At 37.9% G+C, this 26,623-nt stretch overlaps 1 protein-coding gene across 3 annotated transcripts in view; it reads left to right on the forward strand.

The window, feature by feature from the left end:
• HSD17B6 (hydroxysteroid 17-beta dehydrogenase 6) overlaps positions 1–10,178 on the forward strand; it is a 48,261-nt gene extending 38,083 nt beyond the window's left edge. For all 3 annotated transcript variants that reach the window (XM_060657242.2, XM_060657241.1, XM_060657240.2), the window contains exons 3-5: positions 1,715–1,973; positions 6,607–6,770; positions 9,738–10,178. In XM_060657242.2, the coding sequence (XP_060513225.1) occupies positions 1,715–1,973; positions 6,607–6,770; positions 9,738–9,955 (641 nt within the window). In that variant the 3' untranslated portion in view covers positions 9,956–10,178. The remainder of the gene's footprint in view (positions 1–1,714; positions 1,974–6,606; positions 6,771–9,737) is intronic.
• The last annotated feature ends 16,445 nt before the right edge of the window (positions 10,179–26,623 follow it).

Genomic DNA, 26,623 nt, shown 5'->3' on the forward strand with positions numbered 1-26,623 from the left:
TCTTATTTTGAGGCACCTGGGTGGCTCAGTTGAGTCTCTTGATTTCTGCTTGGGTCATGATCCCAGAGACATAGGATCCAGCCCCGCATGGGGCTCCTCTCCTGGCTTGCTCTCTGGAAAAAAAAAAAAAGAAAAAGAAGTTCTTACTGTGTTCTTATGTCTCTTTTCTTTCACATTTTCCATCTCTCTTTTTTTTTTTTTTTTTGCTTTGTGCTGCATTCTGCATAGTTTCCTTTTTCTACATTCCAGCTTATACTTCCTGTTTTCTGCCATGTCTATCTGCTATTAAATCTGTCTACCAAATTACAGTTTGTTAAGATTTTTATTTCTGGAAGTTCTTTTTGGTTCTTTTCCAGATCTGCTTGATCAGTTTTATAATACCTTTATTAATCATTTTAATCTTTCTTTTATTTTAAAATTATATTTAATATACATATTTATTTATTTTAAAAGTTTATTTATTTTGAGAGAGAGAGAGAGAGAGTACAAGCAGGGGAGGGGCAGAGAGAGGGAGAGAAAATCCCAAGCAAGCTCCACGCTGTGAGTGAGGAGCCCACCATGGGGCTCAGTCTCATAAACCATGAGATCATGACCTGAGCTGAAACCAAGAGTCACACACTTAACTGACTGAGTACCCCAGGTGCCCCTTATATTTAACATACACATTTTATATTATATGTCTTATAATTCTGGTATCTAATGTCTTTGTGAGTCTTTTTCTGCTGTCTATTCATTTTGCTGGCTCTTGCATATAATGCTTTGTTTCTTTGTGTATTTTGATTTGTGACGGTGAACTGCAATTTTTCTTAGTAGCTCTCTGGTGATTCTCTGTAGTCTGACATGAAGATTCCTCCAGAGAGGATCCATGTTTCCTTCTATCAGGTGTCAGGCACGCTCAGAAGCCATGACCATCTTGAATTGAATCTTGGCTTGATGTTTTGGACTACCCAGGTAGTGGGAATTTGGCTGCAAACTCTCATGAGGGGTGGCTTGTGGTTACCATTCTTCAGTGTTGATTCTTGTCCCCCCTCTCCACAACACCAAAGTTCAAGACAGACAGGTTTTTTAATTTAAAGTTTATTTGTTTATTTTGATAGAGAGAGAGCGAGCGGGGGAGAGGGGGAGAGAGAGAGAGAGAGAGAGAGAGAGAGAGAGAATCCCAGGCAGGCTCTGCACTTTCAGCACAGAGCTTGATGTGGGGTTTGAACTTCCAAACCATGAGATCAGGACCTGAGCTAAAACCAAGAGTCGGGTGCTCAACCAACTAAGCCACCTGGGTGCCCCAAGACAGTTTTACTTTCAGTCCCTGGAAGGACTTTCTGTCTCACTCTGATACTGATAGCATAACCATTAAAAGTCCCAGTTTAACGAAGAAAGTGTTTTTTATTAGGATTCCTACCTTAGGTGGGTCCTGGACCTCATATCTTATTGTGTATGTTTTTTGAGACCATACTGAAATTCACATTTACCCTGGTTGGCAAATACCCTCGAATCAAAAGTGGGCATCGATATTCTATTTACTCTTTCTGGATTCCTGCCTTTTCTTAGCTTTTGGCCTGACCCATTTTACTTTCTTGTTAACTGATGTATTTCAGAACATTAAAAAATATATTTTATTTAACATTTTTTGTTGTTGTCAGCAGGAAGATTGATCAAGGTAAATAGTTCTGCCAATTTTGTCTGAAACTGAATTCCTGCTTTGACTTCGTTTTAGGACTCTGGGGCCTGGTCAACAACGCAGGCATTTTTCACCCACTTTGCTGCACTGAGTGGCTGAAGATAGAGACCTACGTGGATGTCCTCAAAGTGAACCTCATTGGTTTGATGGAGGTGACCTTGAGCATGCTTCCCTTGGTGAGGAAAGCACAGGGGAGGATTGTTAACGTCTCCAGCATTCTGGGAAGAGTTGCTTTCTTTGGAGGAGTTTACTGTAGCTCCAAGTATGGTGTAGAAGCCTTTTCGGATGTTCTGAGGTAATGTTCTCTTTTTCTTTCTTTCTTTTTTCTTTTTTTCCTGAGGTAATGTTCTTAAGTTAAAACAAAAGCAACTGTTGAGCACCTTAAATATGTCTTAGGCATTGTGATAATTGCTTTTACCTACGTTATCTTATTTCATTACTCCCCAAATCTTGATTTGTAGATACTATTACTAATCTGGCTTATATAGGAAACTGAGGCTCAGATTCAAGTCTCTTTCCTAAAGTTCACCTGCTGCAACCAGCACTTGGCAGAACTGTGTTTTGACCCTAGGTCTTTGTGTCCTGCCACCACATCATAGTTTAATTCTCGAGATTTTTCTTTAATAAAATTTCATTTCTTAAAAAAATTTTTTTTTGGTGTTTATTTATTTTTGAGAGAGAGAGAGACAGAGTGTGATCCAGGGAGGGGCAGAGAGAGAGGAAGACACAGAATCTGAAGCAGGCTCCAGGCTCCAAGCTGTCAGCACAGAGCCCGATGTGGGGCCTGAACCCACAAACCGTGAGATCATGACCTGAGCTGAAGTTGGACGCTTAACCGACTGAGCCACCCAGGCACCTCAATAAAATTTCATTTCTGAAGAGAAGATAACTATCTTCTTTCCCCCCCAAAGTGAGACTGTCATTGTTTGTCCACGGTGACTCTCTTTTTCTCTGGGTGCTCATCTGTTTTACTCTGTATATCTTTCCTTTATCTAAGAACTTCTTCTCTTAGAACTTCAGTTTGCCACAACCCCTAATGGCCCTGCCTCTACCTCCTGTCTCTTTTTCAGGCATTGTTTCAGCCTTAGTCCCTCTCTATCAGCTGGTTCCTTTTTATATTCCCTGTACATCTTAGTTCCTAAGAGAGAGGACTATTAGCTGTGTTCATTTTCTGTGTGTGCCAGGTGACCTATTACATGACATTTTCGTGCACTTATTATGTGTCAGGCACTGTTGTAAGTACTTTATATCTAATAAGTCATTTATCTTCTTTGAAATCCAATGAGGAAGGTATTATTATTATTATTATTATTATTATTAAATTTTTTTTTTAACATTTATTCATTTTTGAGAGACAGAGAGAGACAGGGTATGAGCAGGGAAGGGGCAGAGAGAGAGGGAGACATAGAATCGGAAGCAGGCTCCAGGCTCTGAGCTGTCAGCACAGAGCCCGACACGGGGCTCGAACTCACAAACTGTGAGATCATGACCTGAGCCGAAGTCGGACGCTCAACCTACTGAGCCACCCAGGCGCCCCAAGGAAGGTATTATTTTTATCCTTATTGTACGTATGAGGAAGCTGAGGCACAGAGGTTAATAATTTCCCATGGTCATAACATAGGTAGTAATAGGCAGAGCCACTCTCCAGTCCTAAGTGGCCTTTCCTCTCATCAAGTACCCTCCCTGGTCCAGTCAGCTGTGGACATGATGGTGTAATCATGTGGCACAAAATATTGCTGCACAGGGCGCCTGGGTCGCTTGGTCGGTTAAGCATCCTGCTCTTGATCTTGGCTCGGGTCATGATCTCACAGCTCATGGGATTGAGCCCCACATAGGTCTCTGCACCAACAGTGCAGAGTGCAGATTCTCTCTCTCCCTCTCTCTCTGCCCCTCCCCTGCTCTCTATCTTTCAAAATAAATTAATTAAAAAAAATATTGCTGCTCAGATTCCCCTTTGTCGGGGCTAACTTTAGAACAGTTTCACACGTGGAAATGAGCACGTGTGAGAGAGAGGGAGACACAGATTCCGAAGCAGGCTCTAGGCTCTGAGCCATCAGCACAGAGCCCAACTCAGGACTCGAACTCACTAACTGCGAGATCATGACCTGAGCCGAAGTCAGACACTTAACTAACTAAGCCACCCAGGCGCCCCTATTTTTTTTTTTTTAATGTTTATTTATTTTTAAAAGAAAGAGAGTGTGAGTGGGGGAGGAACAGAGAGAGAGAGAGAGGGAGACACAGAATCTGAAGCAGTCTCCAGGCTTTGAACTTGGAACCAGTAAGATCATGACCTAGGCCAAAGTTGGATGCTCAACCGACTGAGCCACCCAGGCACCCCAGCTGTGAATATTTTAGGCACCATGTATTAGATTTCTATGGCTGCTGTGAATTTCGTTTAGAATTCTGTTTTTTTTTTAATGTTTATTTACTCTTGAGACAGAGAGAGACAGCACAAGCATGGGAGGGGCAGAGAGAGAGGGAGACATGGAATCCGAAGCAGGCTCCAGGCTCTGAGTCATCAGCACAGAGTCTGATGTGGGGCTCGAACTCACGGACCACAAGATCGTGACTCAAGCCGAAGTCAGACACTTAACCGGCTGAGCCACCCGGTCACCCCAGAATTCTATTTTTTTTAAGTATTCTCCACACCCCACATAGGGCTCAAACTCACAACACCAAGATCAAGAGTCTCACACTCTATTGACTGAAGCAGCCAGGTACCCCATGACTGCTGTAATTTACAGTGTCTGAAAACAACACATATTTATTCCCTCACAGTTCTGGAGGCCAAAATCTGAACTCAGTATTACTGGACCAAAATCAAGTTGTTGACAGGGCCAGCCTCCTTCTGAAGGCTCTAGGGGAGAATCTGTTCCTTGCTTCTTGCACTTCTGCTGGCTCTCTGCATTCCTTGGCTTGTGACTGCATCACTCCAGTCTCTGCCTCCATGGTCATGTTACCTTCTCTTTCTCTGTTGGCCTTCAAATCTGCCTCTGTCTTATAAGGATAATTGTGATTGCACTTAGTGCAAACCCAGATTATCCAGCATAGTCTCCCTATCTCAAGATCCTTAACTTAATTTCAATCACAAAGTCTTTGCCACACAGGGTAACATTTATAGATTCCAGGGATTAGGACCTGATACTTTTGGGGGCTGTTATTTAGCCTACCACATGCCATGACTGGTAGATATCTCTTATAATATACATATTGTATTATCTGCCTAGGAAGGGAATAGGGAAATAACTGAGGAAGTTACATGAGTTGTTACCATGTGATGAGCACTTTGCCTGGCTTCCAGTTTAACTGACATTTTGTTTATCTCCCTGGGGCTGCTGCCTGCTGATATACCGCCACTCACAACTGGTTTCTCAAACCCCTTGACTCATTCCCAGACCAAGAACAAAGACCTGTCCATCCAATATTCAAATCATGAATTCCTTTAGAAAATTCCAGCATGCCTTAATTGTGCTAAGGCTGAACAGGGAAAGGAAGTTTTGTCCCACATATGAGTTGGAGTTTTAAAGGGAATGTAGATGTTGTGGTGTGATGGGAATCACAGTGAGGAAGCTACAAGGGGAAGTGAAATTTTAGGGTGGCTTGCATAGCCCTCCCTCTTTCCCAGCACACACAGGTACCTGGAGAATCTTTCTCACATGGAAGGTTTTAGATTTTGCTTTGATAAGGTAGGCTCTTCCATTAGAATAGTGGTTTTTAACCTTTAGGATGCCTCAGAGCCACCCGGAAGGCTTATTCAAACACATTCACCCCCAGATTTTCTGACCTAATAAATCTGGACTGGAGCCCAGTAATTTGCATTTCTAACAGGCTCCCAAGACGCTGATGTTGCCATTTATCTGGGGTGCACAATTTGAGAACCACTCTCTGCTTTAGAGGGTCATGATGCTTTGTGTTCTATATTCTTATGGACCATTATTTCAAAGATTTCTCCTTGACATAGCTTGGGCTTCATCTGCTCCAGCGAGGCTACTTGAACCTCTAGATTAGGGAACACCCCTTATCACTGTCTGCTGAACACCTAGAGTATACCTCTCCTGTGGTGCACAATGCCATCCTACTTCTGGTGAAGGCAGTGCTTAGCACAGTGCCTGCTACATACTCAGCCCCTGATCAATATTTTGGAACTGTTTGTTGAACTAACATGAATATTCTGGAATGACCAATGAGTTGCAATTTTAATGCCCATATCATATTCTGTTAATGTTCTCTTGGAGTCTTAGAACATATGGTCATTTTTCAGAGGCCCATGCTTTTGTGAGTACAATTCCTATTACCTGCTACTCTGCTCTTCCCCTTTCTTTACTTGGAAATCTCTTTATCCTTCAAGGCTCACCTGAAACATTCTTCCTCATTGAAGCCTTCCCTGACTCCGTCAGAAAATCTGTGTACCTCCTGCTCTCTGCTCATGTAGCCCCTGGAATACCTCTGCTTTATAATTCTTTTGAGTTGTGTTATAATTATTTGCTTACTTGTTGGACTCCCTTACTGTGAGCTTTTTTGAGGCAAGCAACTGAGCCTTAATTTTCTGAGACTGTGCATGTAAAATACTTAGCACAGTAGCTGCTCTAAAAATGCTAATTTTCTTTATTATTCCTTGTATTCTGCATGGCTTGACTGTCTAACATGTGGTAGGTACTTAATAACTCTGTGAAAAGAGGGGCTGTAGAATTGAATGGTTATGGCAGTTTATATAATCATGTCCCAATTTTTGGACCTAGGGATATTTAAAATTTTGGTTTTTTTCCTCTCCATTTCTTTATCCTTTAAAATATTCAGTAGAGATGTTTTTATAACCCGTTTTGTTTTGTTTTGTTTTGTTTTGTTTTGTTTTGTTTTGTTTCCTCCCTGAGAGCATTGAAATGTGCTGTCTCTCAATCAAGAGTTAACTCTAGGGTTTTTATTTTCAGGCGTGAGCTTCAACATTTTAGGGTGAAAATCAGCATCGTTGAACCTGGCTACTTCAGAACTGGAATGACAGATCTGTCGTGGTCCTTAGGGAGAATAAAGCAAGCCTGGGAAGAAGTCCCTGCGCATATTAAGGAGGCCTATGGACAGAAGTTTTTTGATGCCCGTGAGCTTTTCTTTTCATAGGATAATTGATAACCTTGCATGAGAAAGGGGAAAGAGGGTTGGTGGGGAATGATTGGCAGGCTCTGAGAACTGAGAACTAAGAACTGTTTAAGGAAACAAAGCCTTCCTGGGACCAGAGGGATTTGAGAAGGTCCCAGGGCTCTCATGGTTGGCTTGGTGATGAGGAAGAGGTTATATTGACAGCTTAGGGGCAAGGCCTGTGCTGCCTTGTCACCTACAGGCCTGGCCACCTGACCACTAGGGAGGTATTACATGGTTAGAGACATGGAACTTCTGGGTCTCGAGAAAGGGGTGCCCCTCTGTAGTTTGGCAAGGCTGGCGTGGGAGGTCTGCACAACTGAAATACAGTCTTTTTGGTAACAAAGGGCCCAGCTACAACTCCATTCTTACTGTGGGAGGAGGGTGTGTGTGTGTGAGTAGAGGGCAGTGGGTGAGAGCCAGCTTTGCAGGGCCCTATTGACGGTGTCCAGAGACTAGAAGTCATGTGCAGGCCTTAGGAGCTTCATGGGAGTGAGATGGTTCAATTTCTTGTAAGAATGTCATCCTTAGGACCTGGAAGAGGAGGCAGTTTGGGGGTAAAGGCAAGGCAGTCTTCTTAGTAGAAGTAAGTCATGCACATCAATATGGGGTTTCACCTTCTGGGGAAAGCGATGCTTTTTCTTCAAAGAAGTCAGCAGCTTGCCAAGGCCCAAGGCAGCAGCTCTCCTTTCCATTTCATGAAAGGATCCTGCGATGGGTGGGTAGCAGCAGCCCTGTCACTGGCTTTGAGTGATATTGTAGTCCAGAGAAAAGAAGGCAGACCGAAGACTCCCAACCTACAGCACTGTCTTCTGGCCTAAGAGGGTGACCATTAACACAGCATTGTCTTCTGGCCTAAGAGGGTGACCATTAACACAGGAGAGAATTGGGTCAAGAAAAAGCTGCACAAAACAGTGCTTGAGCCTCTCAGAATTCATAGCAGGTCAGGGCACCACAGTTTCTAACATGCCAGAGGGCCAGCTACTGTTGTAAACTTTTCCCCACCTGAGGTTTTCAACTGTGTATTAGGGAATTTTTTTCTCTTGTAGATATATAATAGTTTGACAATAGAAATGAAGAGGAAAACAGAATTTATTGTAGTGACATTATGTAAAGTATATATGGATATAAAAGGATATATGTATTTCATGATTTAAAAGGAGTTGAGAGGTGCCTGGGTAGTTTAGTCGGTTGAGCGTCCGACTTTGGCTTAGGTCACAATCTCGTGGTTCTTGAGTTCGAGCCCCACGTTGGGCTTTGTGCTGACAGCTCAGAGCCTGGAGCCTGGTTCATATTCTGTGTAATCTTAAGTGTAATCTTCTGTGTAATCTTAAGTGTAATCTTAAATTTTCTGGTTCCCACATTAAAAAAAAAAAAAGGAAACTGGTGAAATTAATTTTAGTAGCACAGTTTATTTAATCCTGCCTATCCAAGATACTATGATTTTGGCATTCATTTATTTATCATCAATGAAAAGTTGTTAATAAGGTATTTTATATTCTTTTTCTTATTAGTCTTTGAAACTTGGTATGTATTTTTTTTTAAGTTTATTTACTTAGAGAGAGAGACAGAGAGAGAGAGAGAGAGAGAGAGAGACAGACAGACAGACAGACAGACACGGGGCAGGGCAGAGAGAGAGGGAGACAGAATCCAAAACAGGCTTGGCACTGCCTGCCCAGAGCCTGACTTGGGGCTTGAACTCATAAACCATGAGATCATGACCTGAGCGAAAACCAAGAGTTGGATACTTAACCAACTGAGCTACCCAGGTGCCCCAATATGTATTTTATACTTATAGCATATCTCAATTTGGATGCTAAATTTTCCTAGGAAACACTTCATCTGTAGATTAATAAAATTTATAGTTGCCAGCAGCGTTATTCATAATATTCCCAAAGTGGAAACAACTTAAATGTCTACCAACTAATGAATGGGTAAACAAAAGGTCATATAATGAATATAAAGTCATATAATGAATATAGTCATATATATATATATATATATATATATATATATATATATATATATATAATGAATATTGAATATTATTTGGCAATAAAAAGGAGTGAAATACTCATACATGCTACAGCATGGATGAAGTTTGAAAACATTTTGCTTAGTGAAAAGAAGCCAGTCCCAAAAGATCACAAAGTATAATTCTATTTATATGAAATGTCCAGAAAAAGCAATCCCCAGAGACAACAGGTAGATTGGTGGTTGCCTAGGACTGGTTGGGTTGGCAGAAAATGGTAGTGACTGCTAATAGGTACAAGTTTTCTTTTAGGGATGATGAGAATGTTCTAAACTTAGATTGGGTGGGTGGTTGCACAATTCTGAATATACTAAAAGTCATTGACTTGTACACTTTATTTATTTATTTAATGTTTACTTACTTATTTTAAGAGCGAGAGAGAGCAGGGGAGGGGCAGAGAGAGAGGGAGACAGAGAATCTCAAGCTGACAGCGCAGAATCCAACACGGGGATCGAACTCACGAACTGTGAGCCAAAATCAAGAGTCTGACGCTTACCCAACTGAGCCACCCACACACCCCAACTTGTACACTTTAAATGGCTGAATTTTATGGTTTATGAATTATAACTCAATAAGCTGTTAAAATGTTTCCAGTTGCAAAAGTAGATTCACATACCTATGTTGTTCCAAAAATGCTAAAATGTTTTCCAATGATGGAATTGAGGTTTAAAATGAAAATGAAAATTTAAAAATTCAGTTTTTAGTCATACTAGCTATATTTTAAGTGCTCAGCAGCTGCATTTGGCTATTGGCTGCCACTGGGAAGCGTAGGTCTGATTAGCCTAATCCTTGTAGAAATTAAATGTAGTTAGACTTCTGTGACTGTATATAACTGGAGCTTAACATTAAAATCCAAAGAATAAGATTGTTGACCACCATTTCTCTTTTTGGATACAGATCACAATGGCGTCAAACAAGGGCTGTTGAGATGTAGCACAAACCTGAACCTGGTCACTGACTGCATGGAACACGCTCTGATATCTGTGCATCCCCGTACTCGATATTCAGCTGGCTGGGATTCTCAGTTTTTCTTCATTCCTCTGTCTTATTTACCTACGTCACTGGCAGACTACATATTGACTAGATCTTGGCCCAAACCAGCCCAGGCAGTCTAAAGAAAACTGGTTTGATGGCTCTTGAAATGAAGAAGACAAAGTCTGAAATTGATCATTAGTGTCTCAGTAATCCTTATTAGGAACTAACATGTTTATATTCTAGATATCCAAAGCTTATTCCTTTAGGTGATGAATTTTTATTACTTTAAGCATTTTTTGATGAGGATATTTCCAAAATGCATCATTCTTCTTTACCTTATTAAACAGAGTAGACTGAAAACAATTCAACTTGTCTTGATGTTATTTCTTTATGTAAATGAATACTTGTTCTATGCCATGGTACACTATTGCTCAAGGACTATTGAGAAATACATGGTCCTGTTTATCCTTACTTGAAATTGATTTGTACTATGATACTTTTTTTTTTTTAAGTTTATTTATTTATTTTGAAAAGAGCAAGGGAGGGGAGGGACAGAGAGAGGGAGACAGAAGATCCGAAGCAAGCTTTGTGCTGACAGCAGAGAGCCTGACATGGCTCAAACTCACAAACCATGAGATCATGACCCAAGCCAAAGTCAGACATTTAACTGACTGAGCCACCTAGGTGCCCCTGATTTTCAATTTTTTAAATCAAAATAATATACACATACATACTTAAATGTTCAGTTAATACTCAAAAGCTTAAAAATAAAAAATATCAGTTTCCCACCCTTCATTGCTGCTCCTCAGAGGTAAATGCTTTCAACTTTTAGCTATTTCTTCTGCTATTAACCTCTATATTTGTAAATAATATAGTGTCCGTTTTTTAAATTTAAATTTTAGTTAGTTAATATAAAGTGCAATATTGGTTTCAGGAGTAGAATTCAATGTCTTATCACTTACATACAACACCCAGTGCTCATCACAAGTGCTCTCCCTAGTACACATCACCCATCGAGCCCATCTCCCACCTACCTCCCTCCATCAACCCTTAGTTTGTATTCTGTCATTAAGAGTTTCTTGCAGTTTGTTTCCCTCTCTTTCCCCCCCACCCTTCCCATATGTTCATCTGTTTTGTTTCTTAAATTCCACATATGAGTGAAATCATATGGTGTTTGTCTTTCTCCGATTATTTCACTTGTCATAATACATTCTAGCTCCATCCATGTTGTTGCAAATGGCAAGATTTCATTCTTCTTGATGGCTGAGTAATATTCCAGTGTGAGTGCGTGCGTGCGTGCGTGCGTGTGTGTGTGTGTGTGTGTGTATCAATCACATCTTCTTTGTCCATTCATTAATTGATGGACATTTTGTCTCTCTCCATAGTTTGGCTATTATTGATAATGTTACTATAAACATTGGGGTGCATGTACCCCTTCAAACCTGTATTTTTATATCCTTTGGGTAAATACCTAATAGTGCAGTTGCTGGATCATAGGGTAGTTCTATTTTTAGTTTTCTGAGGAACCTCCATACAGTTCTCCAGAGTGGCTGCACCAGTTTGCATTCCCACCAACAGTAAGAGGGTTCCCCTTTCTCCACATCCTCGCCAACACCTGTTGTTTCTTGTTAATTTTAGCCATTCTGACAGGTGTGAGGTGTGACAGGTAAAGAACTGATGTTTTTTATTTTTAAGCTTTTGAGTATTAACTGAACATTTAAGTATGTATGTGTATATTATTTTGATTTAAAAAGTTAAAAATCAGGGGCGCCTAGGTGGCTCAGTCAGTTAAGCGTCTTTGGCTTGGGTCAAAAACCATTGTGGTTTTGATTTGTATTTCCCTGATGAGGAGTACTGTTGAACAACTTTTCATGTGTCTGTTAGCCATCTGGATGTCATTTGGAACAGATGTCTTGGAAAAGTATCTATTCATGTCTTCTGTCCATTTCTTAACTGGGTTGTTTGTTTTTTGGGTGTTGAGTTTGATAAATTCTTTATACATTTTGGATACTGATGCTTTATCAGATATGTTATTTGCAAATATCTTGTCCCATTCTGTAGGCTTCCTTTTAGTTTGATTGTTTCCTTTGCTGTGCAGAAGCTTTTTATCTTGATGAGGTCCCAATAGTTCATGGTTCCTTTTGTTTCTCTTGCCTTCGGTGATATGTCTAGTAAGAAGTTGCTGTGGCCAGGGTCAAAGAGGTTGTTGTCTGTGTTCTCTAGGATTTTGATGGTTTCCTGTCTCACATTTAGGTCTTTCACCCATTTTGAATTTATTTTTGTGTATGGTGTAAGAAAGTGGCCCACTTTCATTCTTCTGCATGTTGCTGACCAGTTTTCCCAGCACCATTTGTTGAAGAGACTATCTTTTTTTCCATTGGATATTCTTTCCTGCTTTTGTTGAAGATTAGTTGACCATATAGTTGTGGGTCCATTTCTGGGTTTTCTTTTCTGTTCCATTGATCTATATGTCTGTTTTTGTGCCAGTACCATACTGTCTTGATGACTACAACTTTGTAATATAGCTTGAAATCTGGAGTCATGATGCCTTCAGTTTTGTTTTTGTATACTGTTATTTCTTGATTTATTAATTTTAGACATTCTCAATTGATTTTCTATTGAGGAAAATCCTGTTGATTTTCCCATTAGATTATATAAAGGCCACTTGATTGGCCATTTCCCCATCCCCATATTTTAGATATAATTTTATCTCATTTTCAGTCAAATTAATAGTGTTTGCATTGCTAAGTGAATATTGCTTATTGTTTATTCAAGTATTTTTCCTTTATAGTACCATTTTTTTTTGTTTTTCTTAGAGTTAATTATTGCCTGCTTTTTTACTTACATGGTTTTTAATTTATTTTAATTTTTTTGATTCTCTCAGTTGTCAGAATTCTATCAGTAGTGTTTTTAGATAGTTAAACTATAGAATTATTCATTCCATTTCAACTGATTCAATACAGGATCACCCTTTGATTTAGTCATCATGTCTTTGTAGTCTCATTTAATCTATAATAGTTTCTTAATTAAAAAAATCTTTTATGATACTGACCTTTTTGAAGAGTACTAGGTATTTTCTAAAGCATCCCCCCATTTGCATTGTATATTCTGTCCTCATGATCAAATCCATTTTATACATTTTGGCAGAAATGCCACAGAAGTAATATTGTGTCTCTCTCAATGCATCATATCAGTGGGCAAAGATGTCAGTTTATCTCATTATTGGTGCTGTAGTTAAGTTTGAACCCTTGGTTAAAATAGAGCCCGCCAAGTTTCTCCACTATAAAGTTAATTTTTTTTGTAATTAATAAATAATTTGTGAGGGTGTTTTGAGATTATATAAATGTCCTATACCTCATCAAATTTTTACCGGCTAATTTTAGAATTATTAATGTTTCTTTTAAAAATCAGTTATTACTTTGATGATTATGAATGGTGACTTTAAATTCCCTCATTACATCTACATTTACAAGTTGAAATTTCCATCTCCTTTATTTTTTATTATAAAAATGGATTCATGGATTCTTATTTTATTCAGTTAGTTATAAACCATTTCTGTCATTGTTTCATATTTTTAGAATTCCTATACCCATCCAACGATAACAAATATCTACCGGTTGGGAGTTTGATTATTTACTTGTGTTGTTTTGTCTTTAAACTATATAGTTTGTAGTTTCATATGTAGTCAAAGTACTTCTTCCAAACATTAATTTTTTCCCCCATTCAGTGTTTATTATTCATTTGAAATATAGTTTGGTGTATTTTTTTCTTGTTAGTATTTAATTTATCTTTTCTCCCCTTGCTTGCTCAATGATTTTATTTTTTGAATACATAAAACATTAACATGATTCTGAAGTCAAACCTTATAGTGAGGTAAATCTCAGACATTATATAGGAACTGTAATTTTTAAAAATGTTATCATTTGTGTTGCAATAGCAACAACAAAAATATAAAATACCTAGGAATCCTTTATTTATTTATTTATTTATTTATTTATTTATTTATTTATTTATTTCAGGTAAGTTTTTTTTTAAATGTTTATTTTTGAAAGAGAGAGAGAGAGCATGCACTAGCAGGGGACATTTTGACAATATTTATTCTGACAAATGAGCATAGAATATTTTTCCATTTTTTTGTGTCTTCTTCAATTTCTTTCATAAGTTTTCTGTAGTTTTCAGTGTATATATTTTTCACCTCTTTGGTTAGGTTTATTCCTAGGTATTTTATGGGTTTTGGTGCAATCATAAATGGGATTGATTACTTGATTTCTCTTTCTGCTTCTTCATTATTGGGGTATAGAAATGCAACTGGTTTTTGTGCATTGATTTTATATCCTGTGACTTTGCTGACTTTATGGATCAGTTCTAGCAGTTTTTTTGTGGAATCTTATGGGTTTTCCATAGAGTATCATTTGGTCTATGAATAGTGAAAGTTTGACTTCCTCCTTGTCAAGTTAGATGCCTTTTATTCCTTTGTGTTGTCTGATTGCTGAGGTTAGGACTTCCAATCCTATGTTGAATAACAGTGGTGAGAGTGGACATTGTTGTGTTCCTGACCTTAGAGGGAAAGCTTGAGTTTTTCCCCATTGAGGATGATATTAGTGGTGGGTCTTTCATATATGGTTTTTATGTTCTTGAGGTGTGATCCTTCTATCCCTACTTTCTTGAGGGCTTTTATCAAGAAAGGATGCTGTATTTTGTCAAGTGCTTTCTTTGCATCTATTGAGAGGATCATGTGGTTCTTGTCCTTTCTTTTATTGATGTGATGTATCACGTTTGTTGATTCACAGATATTGAATCAGCCCTGCATCCCAGGTATAAATACCACTTGATCGTGGTGAATAATTCTTTTAATGTATTGTTGGATCCGGTTGGCTAGTATCTTGTTGAAGATTTTTCATCCATGTTCATCAGGGAAATTGGTCTGTAGTTCTCCTTTTTAGTGGGATCTTTGGTTTGGGAATCAAGGTAAGGCTGGCTTCATAGAATGAGTTTGGACGTTTTCCTTCCATTTCTATTTTTTGGAACAGCTTCAAAAGGATATGTGTTAACTCTTCTTTAAATGGTTGGTAGAATTCCCCTGGAAAGCCATCTGACCCTGGACTCTTGGTATTTTGGAAGAATTTTGATTACTAATTCAATTTCTTTACTGGTTATGAGTCTGTTCAAATTTTCTATTTCTTATTTAAGTTTTGGTAGTTCATCTGTTTCTAGGAATTTGTCCATTTCTTCCAGATTGCCCAATTTATTGGCATATAATTGTTCATAATATTCTCATTGTTTGTTTTTCTGCCGTGTTGGTTGTGATCTCTCCTCTTTCATTCTTGATTTTATTTATTTGGGTCCCTTCCTTTTTCTTTTTGGTCAAACTGGCTAGGAGTTTATCAATTTTCTTAATTCTTTCAAAGAAGCAGCTTTTGTTTTCATTGATGTGTTCTATTGTTTTGTTTTGTTTTTGTAGATAGCATTGAATTCTGCTCTAATCTTTATTATATCCCATCTTCTGCTGGTTTTGAGTTTTATTTGCTGTTCTTTTTCCAGCTCTTTAAGGTGTAAGGTGAAAGGAGACCTTTATTCCTTCTTTAGGAAAGCCTGGATTGCTATATACTTCCCTTTTATGATTGCCTTTGCATCCCAGAGGTTTTGGGCTGTGGTGTTATCATTTTCATTGGCTCCTTGTACTTTTTAATTTCCTCTTTAACTTTTTGTTTAGCCCATTCATTCTTTAGTAGGATGTTCTTTAGTTTCCAGGTATTTGTTGTCTTTCCAAATTCTTTCTTGTGGTTGATTTTGAGTTTCATAGCATTGTGGTCTGAAAATATGCATGGTATGATCTCGATCTTTTTGTACTTATTGAGGGCTGATTTGTATCCCAGTATGTGATCTGTTCTGGAGAATGTTCCGTGTGCACTTGAGAAGAATATGTATTCTGCTGCTTTAGGATGAAATATTCTGAATATATCTGTTAAGTCCATCCCATCCAGTGTGTCACTCAAAGTCATTGTTTCCTTGTTGATTTTCTGTTTAGATGATCTGTCCATTGTTGTAAGTGGGATGTTGAAGTGCCCTACTATTATGGTACTTTATCAATGAGTTTCTGTATGTTTGTGATTAATTGATTAAATATTTGGTTGCTCACATGTTTGGAGCATATATGTTTACAATTGTTAGACCTTCTTGGTGGATAGACCCTTCTTAATTATGATATAATGCCCTTCTTCATCTCTTGTTACAGTCTTTATTTTAAAATCTAGATTGTCTGGTATAAGTATGGCTACTCTGACTTTCTTTTGGTGACCATTAGCATGATAGATGCTTTTCCATACCTTTACTTTCAATCTGAAGGTGTCTTTAGGTCTAAAATGGGTCTCTTGTAAACAACATATAGATGGATCTTGTTTTCTTATCCATTCTGTTACCTTATGTCTTTTGATTGGAGTGTTTAGTCTACTGACATTTAGAGTGAGTACTGAAAGTTATGAATTTATTGCCATTGTGTTGCCTGCAGAGTTGGAGTTTCTGGTAGTGTTCTCTGGTCCTTTCTAGTCTTTGTTGCTTTTGGTCTTTTTTGTTTTATTTTGTCTTTTCTCCCCTCAGAGAGTCCCCCTTAAAATTTCTTGCAGGGCTGGTTTAGTGGTCATGAACTCCTTTAGTTTTTGTTTGTCTGGAAAACTTTTTTATCCCTCCTTCTAGTTTGAATGACAGCCTTGCTGGATAAAGAATTCTTGGTTGCATATTTTTCTGATTTCAGCATATTGAATATATCCTGCCACTCGTTTCTGGCCTGCCAAGTTTCTGTGGATAGGTCTGCTGTGAACCTGATCTGTCTTCCCTTGTAGGTTAAGGACTTTTTTTCCCTTGCTTGTTTCATGATTCTTATCTTTTCTGTGTATTTTGTGAATTTGACTATGGTATCCCTTATTGATGTTCGATTTTTGTTAAATCTACTGGGAGTTCTCTGTGCTTCCTGAATTTTGATGTCTGTGTCTTCCCCCAGGTTAGGGAAGTTTTCTGCTATGATTTGCTCACATAAACCATCTGCCCCTTTTCCTCTCTCTTCATTTTCTGGGACCCCTATGATTCTGATGTTATTCCTTTTTAATGAGTCACTGAGTTCTCTAATTCTTATATTGTGCTCTTTTACCTAGTTTCCCTCTTTTTTTTCTGCTTCCTTATTCTCCATAAGTTTGTCTTCTGTATCACTGATTCGCTGCTCTACTTCATCCATCCTTGCCACCGTGGCATCCATTTGGATTGCATCTCAGTTACATTTTTAATTTCATCCTGACTAGATTTTACTTATTTTATCTTCGCAGAAATGGATTCTATGCTTTTTTCAACCCCAGCTAGTATTATCATGATTCTAAATTTTGGTTCAGACATCTTGACTGTAACTGTGTTGATTAAGTCCCTGGCTGTCATTTCTTCCTGTTCTTTCTTTTGGGGTGAATTCCTTTGTTTTATCATTTTGGAGGAAGAAAAAGAATTAATAAAATAAAAATTAAAAAATTCAAAACAACACAAAATAAAGAATGCTATATCTTAGGTGTGTTTTTGTTTGGTTGTTGAAAGAAGCTTGATAGCACAGAGAGAAAAGGGAAAGAAGAGAAAAGAAAAAAAAGGAAAACATTTGAAAATTTAAAAAATGAATACAATAAAACAATAAAATGAAATGATGAAAGTAAAATAGAATAGAAGAAAATTACAAAAACATAAAACATAGTAGAAGAATTTAAGGAAAAATATTTTTTATTAAAATGGAAAATAAAAATAAAATTTTCTCTTTCTATATTCAAGAATAAGAAAAGAAGAAGAAAAAGAATTGAATAGATGGACCAGCGAACAGAATGAAAAATGATTGAAATTATATCAAGTTTCCTCTAGAAGTCAAACTGTGAAGCACTTTACAATCCATAAACTAAGCAGACAGAGAGACTTGTGTTCCTCTAGAGCTTGGTTGGTGCAGTTGGGTGGGGCTTAGTGTAATGGCTCTGTTCTCCACTAGATGGTGCTGCTTAGCTTACTGGGGTGGATCACTGTGGCATGTGTATGTGTATATGTGCATGTGCGGGAGAGGTGTATATGACGTCACCTAGCTACTCAGTCTCTGGTATCAGAACTCTGCTTTTGCCAACTGGCAGTCAAGCACCTCTCCTTTGTCTCCAGCTTCCATCCACTTCCCGCTTCTACACTGTTGGCAATCAAGCTGTCAGCCTGCCAGGTGGCATCTCCCTCCCAAGTTTTATCTCAGAATTGGTTGTGTTTCCAAACTCCTTACTTTTGAGGGCTCTGTGGCTTTGACCTGCTCAGACCCTCTGGGGGAGGGTCTTGCCCGAGCAATGACTGGGTGCCAGCCCACCCTCAGGAACATTTGTGGGACAGCACTGCTGCCAATGCCCAGAGACTGCAGCCCGATGCCAGCCTGCCCCAGAAAAAGTTCATGTGATCGTGTAGCAGCAGCGTTTTAGGGATTATGTTAAATTACAACACACATCTGGTGCTAGGCTTCACCTCCCCTTAACATCCTTTTTTCCAACACCAGCAAATGTGGCTGTTCTCTGGAGTCCACTGGGACCTTTGCCTGTGGGTAGGCCACACAGCCTCTACCAAATGTCCTCTCTGCAGGGGAATTGCCTCTCCCCAGGTGGCCCAAGGGCCTCTTGGATCTCGCTGTCTGTTCCTGAGGATCCACCCTTCCCACCAGAGCACCGCCAGGTATTGAGCTGTGGAGTTTCAGACTCTGCACTCCCGTTTATAGAGTCTTTATGGTATTTAGACCATCTCTTTCCTTTCTTTCTTGTTAAGTCCCTTATGGGTGTTTCCACTCTTTCTCTTTCTCTCCACCTGCTTTTAGGGGGGAGTGCTTTTCCTGTACTCTCCCCCCTGTCTCTGTCCTCTCTCTGCAAGCAAAAATGGCTCCCTATCCTCTGCAGCTTCTCTCTCCCCCAGTTCACCTTTCTGCGCTGCGTACCTGTTGAGTTCTGTGGTTTAAGTTGTGCAGATTGTTGTGTTAATCCTCAGATCGATTTTCTAGGTGTGCAAGATGGTTTGGTGTTGATCTAGATGCATTTCAGGGATAAGAGAAGCAAAAAAGCTTCCATGCTGCTCTGCCATCTTGGCCCCTCTCCTGGTACCTAGTAATCTTAACAAAAGATGTACAATACCTTCATATAGGAAATTGTAAAATTTTATTGCAAGACATTAAAGAAAGCCTAAGTAAATGTAAAAGCATACAATATTTATTATTAATAGGGATTCTTAATATCAGAAAAAGACATACCAATTTCCCTCAAATAATTTATAAATTCAATGTGATTTTGATCCAATTAAAATCCCAATAGCATTTTATTCAAACTGAGGAGCTGTTTTTCAAATTTAATTGTAAGAGCAAGGGAGCAGCACAACCCAGAGAATTTTGAAGTACAAAGTGAATGAAACTTGCCTCCCCTGAGCATTACTTACTATAATATTAATAACATGAGCAGTTAGATGCAAATCAAAGATAGACAAATAGATTTAAAGAGCAGAGTGAGAGTTGAGATGTGGAAACTTGACATGACAGTATCATAACAAGGTAGTGGAGAAACAATCCAATAGCAGACATAGGACAACAGTTTTTTCTTGAAGAATTAATATTATTATCTGTGGAAAATAATAAAATTAGATACTTGTCCCATACCACACACAAAAATAAGTTCCAGAGGAATAAATACCTAAATGTGAAAAGCACAACTTTCAATCTACCAAAATAAAACATTGAGAGCGTATTTATGTCTTTAGGATAGGGAAGACTAAACAAGAAACACAAAAACACAATCATACAGGAAAAGTATTAAGTCTGACTACAATAAAATTAAGGAGGGCTTCTCTATATCAGATACACCTTACATAAGCCAGAAGACGAGCTACCAATTGGGAGGTATATTTGCATCATAGATAACCACAAATTATTTAAAATTATTTTTTTTCCATTTGTTTTTTGAGAAATAGTTCACAAATGTGACTGGATAAGTTTAAGGTATATAGCATGAAGGTTTAATTTACATGTAGTGTGAAATAATTAACCACAATAGGTTTAGTTACATCGTCTCATGTAGATAAAATAAAAATAAAAAAAGTTTCCTTGTGGTTAAATCTCTTAGGATCTTCTCTCTTAATGACTACCGTATAATACACAGCAATGTTAGCAATGTTAGCAATGTATAATATACAGCAATCATGTTGTACATTATATTCCTAGTACTTATTTATCTTATAACTGAAAGTTTGTAACTTTTTTTCATCCAAGAGAGATTTTTAAAATTTTAATTATTATAATTCCGTTATAGTTAACATGCAGCATTAAATTAGTTTTAGGTGTACAATATAATGATTCAACAATTCTATATATTACTCAGTGCTCATCAGGATAAATATACTCTTAATCCCCTTCACCTATTTCACCCATACCCCACCTACCTCTCCTCTGATAACCTTCAGTTTGTTCTCTATAGCTGAAAGTCCATTTTTTGGTTTGTCTGTTTTTTTCCCTTTGTTCATTTTTTCCTTAAATTCCACATGAGTGAAATCATATAGTACTTGTCGTTCTCTGACTTATTTCACTTATTGTTATACTCTCTAGCTCCATCCATGTTGCTGCAAATGGCAAGATTTTGTTCTTTTTTATGAGTGAATAATATTCCATTGCATATAGGCCACACCTTCTTTATCCATTCATCTATCAGTGGATACTTGGGCTGTTTCCAAAATTTGGTTGTTGTAAATAATGCTGCAATAAACATAGGGGTGATGGAAGTTTGTACCTTTTGACAACCTTCCTCCAATTCCCCCACCCTCCATCCCTGCCTCTGATAACCATAAATCTGATCAGTTTTCTATGAGTTTCATGGATTCTTTTTTCCCAGTTCCACATATAAGTAAGATCATACAGTATTTGTCTTTCTTTCTCTGACTTATTTCATTTAGAATATTGCCTTCATGATTCATCCATTTTGTCAAAACGAGGATTTCCTTGCTTTGTTTTGTTTTCATAATGGCGGGGTAATATTCCATTGTATCTGTGTACCACAACTGGATCTATTCATCCACTGATGGACACTTAGGTTGTTTCCATGTCTTGGTTGTTTCATGCTGTTTTTCATGGTGTCTGTACCAACTTACATTCTTACCAAGAGGTCACAAGGATTCTCTTTTCTCTACATCCATGCTAGCATTTATCTCTTGTCTTTTTGTTGATGGCTATTCTAATGGGTGTGAGGTGATATCTCAGTGTGGTTTTAATTTGCATTTCCCTAATGACTAGTGATATTGAACATATCCACGCTAGCGTTTATGTCTTGTCTTTTTGATGATGAACATTCTAATAGGTGTGAGGTGATATCTCATTGTGGTTTTAATTTGCATTTCCCTAGTGACTAGTGATGTTGCGTATCTTTTCATGTACCTGTTGGCCATTCATGTATCTTCTTTGGAAAAATGGCTGTTCAGGTCCTTTGCCCATATTTAAAATTGGATTATTTGGTTTATTTATTTATTTATTTGCTATTGAATTGAATGAGTTCTTTATAGATTTTGGATATTAACCCCTTATCAGATACATAGTTTGCCAATGTGGGTTTTTTTCCCCATTCATAGGTTGTCTTTTCACTTAGTTGATTTTTTTTTTCTGTGCAGAAGCTTTTTAGTTTGATGTAATCCCACTTATTTATTTTTTATTCTGTTGCTTGTGCTATAGGTGTGATTTCCAAAAAAAAATTATTTCTTTTTTAAAAAACTGTTTATTTTTGAGAGAGAAAGAGAGCACATGTACTTGTGTGCTTGCACGAGGGAGAGGAGCCAAGCTGGCTCCATGCTGTCAGTGAAGAGCCTGATGTGGAACTCAAACCCATGAACTGTGAGATCATGAACTGAGCCAAAATCAAGAATCAGACATTTCACCGAATGAGCCACCCAGGCACCCCCACAAAAATAATTTCTAAGACCCATTTCAAGAAGCTTTTTCCTGTATTTTGTTCTAGGAGTTTCATAGTTTCAGGTCTTACATTTAAGTCTAATCCATTTCAAGTTAGTTTTTGTGGGTGGTGTTAGATAAAGGTAAAGCTTCATTCTTTTATGTATGAATATCCTATTTTCCTAGCACCATTTATTGAAGAGACTGTCTTTTCTCTGTTGATTTATTCTTGGCTCCCTTGTCAAATATAAGTTGACTGTATATGCTTAGGTTTGTCTCTGGGCTCTCGATTCTTTGCCATTGGTCTAGTTGACTAGTTTTATGTCAGTACCATACTATTTTAGTCACTATAGTTTTATAGTACAGCTCAAAATCAGGAAATGTGATGCCTCCCTTCTTTTCCTCAAGGTTTCTTTGGCTATTTGGGGTCTTCTGTGGTTCCATAAATATCACAAAGTTTTATTGTTAAATAGAACTCAAAATTTATAAGCAAAAGAAACAATGACAGGGGCGTCTGGCTGGCTCAGTCAGTAGAGCATGCAACTCTTGATCTCAGGGTCATGAGCTTGAACCCCACATTGGGTGTAGAGATTACTTTAAAAAAGAAAAAAAGAAAGGAAGCAATGATAGAAAAATGGACATGGGGAACAGGGATGGCTCAGTCGGTTGAGTGACCAACTTCAGCTCAGGTCATGATCTCACGGTTTGTTAGTTCGAGCCCTGCATCAGGCTTGCTGCTCTCAGCACAGAGTCCACTTTGGATCTTCTGTCTCCCTCTCTCTCTGCCCTTTCCCCACTTGTGTTCTCTCTCTCTCAAAAATAAATAAATCTGAAAAAAAAAATAGACGGAGGATAAAGGAAAAAAAGAGAGAAAAACCAAAAAACAGACTCTTAACTATAGAGAACAAACAGGTGGTTGGTTACCAGAGGGGAGGTGGGTTGGTGGATGGGTGAAATAGATGAAGGGGATTAAGAGTACATTTATCTTGATAAGCATTGAGTAATATATAGAATTGTTGAATCAGTATCTTACATGCCTGAAACTAATATATCACTGTTAATTATACTGGAATTAAAAAAAATAAAGAAGGCCTAAATATAAACAGAGAGATACACTGTGTTTATAGTATATATACTCAATATAATTGTTAATTCTCTCTCTAAAAAAAAAGAAAATAAAAATGGACAGAGGAAATGAAAATCTGAATGGCTAATAAAAATACAATATGTGCTAATTTTCACTAGTAATCAGTGAAATGCAAGGCCACAGAAAGGGTACAATTCCTCATCCACAATACTGCCAAAAATTAAAAGTCAGCCAATACCAAGAGGGAATCAGTAGATCAGTAGGAGACCCTACACTTCTGTGCAAGATTAAATTTGTAGAGCCATTTTGGTGAACAATTTGGGAAATATCTGATAAAGTTGAAGTGCATTTGCCCTGTAACTCAACAATTTCACTCCCAGATACAGATCATAAATATCATACATGTACACAAGAAGACCTCTACAAGAATCTTCATTATTCTAGTGTTTGAATCATGATAAATTGGAAACAACTTATCTGTCAATTCAGAGGATAATGGACAAATTGTAGTATGTTCATACAATGGTTGATTTAATCTATCTATCATCTATCTACCCATCCATCCACCTGATGGTTAACATGGATCCTCATGAGGATTAAGTTATATATATCAATATATTTCAATGTGAGTACAATCTAAGAACATAATGAGTGAGAAAAATACATTGCAGAAGATATGAGCAGCAGGATATCTTTTGTTTAAAGTGTTAAAACTTGGGGCGCCTGGGTGGCTCAGTCAGTTACTTTTTGGCAGTATTACGGATGTGGAATTGTACCTCTCTGTGGTTTTACTTTGCATTTTTCTGGTTACTGGTGAAAATGAGTATATTTTGTATAGTTATTAGCCATTCAGATTTTCATTTCCTCTGTCCATTTTTCTTTCTTTCTTTCTTTCTTTCTTTCTTTCTTTCTTTCTTTCTTTCTTTCTTTCTTTCACAACTGACTCCTGATTTCAGCTTAAGTCATGATCTCAGTTTGTGAGATCGAGCCCTGCATGGGACTCTGTGCTGATAGCATGGAACCTGCTTGGGATTCTATCTCTCCCTCTCTCTTGGCCCCTTCCCTGCTCTCTCTCTCCTCTCTCTCTCTCTCTCTCAGAATAAATAAACACTAAAAAAAAAAAGTGTTCAAAGGAAACAATCAAAAAAACTAAAAGGCAACCGATGGAATGGGAGAAGACATTTGCAAACAACATATCAGATAAAGGGTTAGTATCCAAAATCTACAAAGAACTTACCAAACTCGACACCCAAAAACACAAACAATCTAGTGAAGAAATTGGCAGAAGACATGAATAGACACCTTCCCAAAGAAGACATCCAGATGGCTAACAGACACATGAAAAGATGCTCAACATTGCTCATCATCAGGGAAATACAAATCAAAAACACACTGAGATACCACCTCACACTGGTCAGAGTGGCTAAAATTAGTAACTTGGGAAACAACAGATGTTGACAAGGATGTGGAGAAATGGGAACCCTCTTGCACTATTAGTGGGAATGCAAACTGGTACAGCCACTCTGGAAAACAGTGTGAAGTTTCCTCAAAAAATTAAAAATAGAATTATCCTACGACCCAGCAATAGCATTACTAGGAATTTATGCAAAGGATACAGGATTGCTGATTCATAGAAGCACATGTACCCCAATTTTTATAGCAGTGCTATCAACAATAGCCAAATTATGGTAAGAGTCCAAATGTCCATCAACTGATGATTAGATAAACAGGATGTGGTTTATATGTTCAATGGAATACTAGAGGGCAATGAGAAAGAATGAAATCTTGTCATTTGCAACAACATGGATGGAACTGGAGGGTATTATGCTAAGTGAAATAAGTCAGTCAGAGAAAGACAGATATCATATGTTTTCACTTTCACTCATATGTGGAATTTGAGAAACTTAACAGAAGACCATAGGGGAAGGGAAGGGGAAAAATAGTTTCAAATGGAGATGGAGGCAAACCATAAGAGACTCTTGAATACAGAAAACAAACTGAGGGTTGATGGGGGGAGTGTGGGGGAGGGGAAAATGGGTGATGGGCATTGAGGAGGGCACTTGCTGGGATGAGCACTGTGTGTTGTACGTAAGAGATGAATCATGGGAATCTACTCCTGAAGCCAAGAGCACACTGTATACACTGTATGTTAGCTAACTTGACAATACATTATATTAAAAAAAATAAAGTGTTAAAACTTGCAGAAAGGGATATATATTATTTATGGATATAAATGTATATAGTAGAAATACTAACATGTTTGTGAGAATGATAAACACCAAATTGCTGATGGTAGTTACCTTTGGGGATTGAGGAAAGGTATATTGGAGATGTCGATTCAAGTGATGTTATATTTTTAAAGCTAGGTGTTAGATATGTAAGTGTAGGTGTTAATTAATGTTCTTCATTCTGTCTTGTAGGGCACAAATATTTCATAACAAAAAATAAAATTTTAAAAAGTCATAATCTGTATAATCTTAACCTAAAAGAACTACATCTTTAAACACCTATTACTATACCTTGTATATAGTAAATAGTCAAAAAGCATTTGTTGAATGTAAAAAACAAACCACATTTTTCCAATAGGGAGTAATAATTGGAGTCTACTTCTCTATGTTCTCATTTTAGTAGATATTATTAGAAATTTTATGGCGAACAATAAAATGTGTTTTAAAATGTGTTTTAAAAAATGTGTTCAAATAGATCATTAACCAGAAGTCCTATTTATCCTGTCATCTGATTTAGTGAAATGTAGAATGTTTAGCAGGCACCAGAATTACAAAATAACTTAGTCCTTGAGGAGGAAATCAAACAATAAATGTGTCAGTAAGATTTTAATCTCTAGGACCTTGCATCTAGTAGTCATTAAATAAATATTTGTTGAATGAAGCAAATACAGGATATATAAAATTATGTGAAGTGCAAAGCCTGTTTTTCTGAAACTTTGAGGGAAAGATTTTCCTGAGAAGTTAGCAACTTTGGGGAAAAAAAATCAATTTAAATTGCTGACTCACACTCAGAAGAGTAAGAACTCTCTCTGTGTGTTTAGGAATTTTCCCCATGGACTACACTATTTTGTACAACTGGAAGGCTCTAAACATTCATATAGATGTGCTGGATAGGATAGACAAAACATTGCTCTTCCTGTTAATGGATTGCTTAAGGAAAATCTCTAAATCGTCAAATTTTTATCTACATAGTAAACTGTCTAAAATATGTTATCAAGTAAAGGGAGCACCTGGGTGGCTCAGTCGGTTAAGCAACCGACTTCAGCTCAGGTCATGATCTTGCGGTTCAAGCCCCACATTGGGCTGTCTGCTGTCAGCACAGAGCCCGCTTCAGATCCTCTGTCCCTCTCTCTTTCTGCCCCTCCCCCCCAAAGAAATAAACATTTTAAAAATATTCATGGAAGGGGTGGATAGAAACAATTTTCTAGCGCCAATACATCAATGGAAAAGAACAAATCTTAACATGGTAAAGCATATTAGATCTTTGTCTTTGACTTTCAAGATGAGTTGTTTATTTAAAGTCTTGTTAAGGAAGGACAGGGACAAGTGCAGAGTGATGGACAGGTCCATCTTCAACGTTTTTTTTTTTTTTTTTTTTTTTTTTTATTTATTTTTGGGACAGAGAGAGACAGAGCATGAACGGGGGAGGGGCAGAGAGAGAGGGAGACACAGAATCGGAAACAGGCTCCAGGCTCCGAGCCATCAGCCCAGCGCCTGACGCGGGGCTCAGAGCCTGACGCGGGGCTCGAACTCACGGACCGTG

The sequence above is a fragment of the Panthera onca genome, chromosome B4, assembly GCF_046562875.1.
Source record: "Panthera onca isolate mPanOnc1 chromosome B4, mPanOnc1 haplotype 2, whole genome shotgun sequence".
Classification (NCBI taxonomy): Eukaryota; Metazoa; Chordata; class Mammalia; order Carnivora; family Felidae; genus Panthera; species Panthera onca.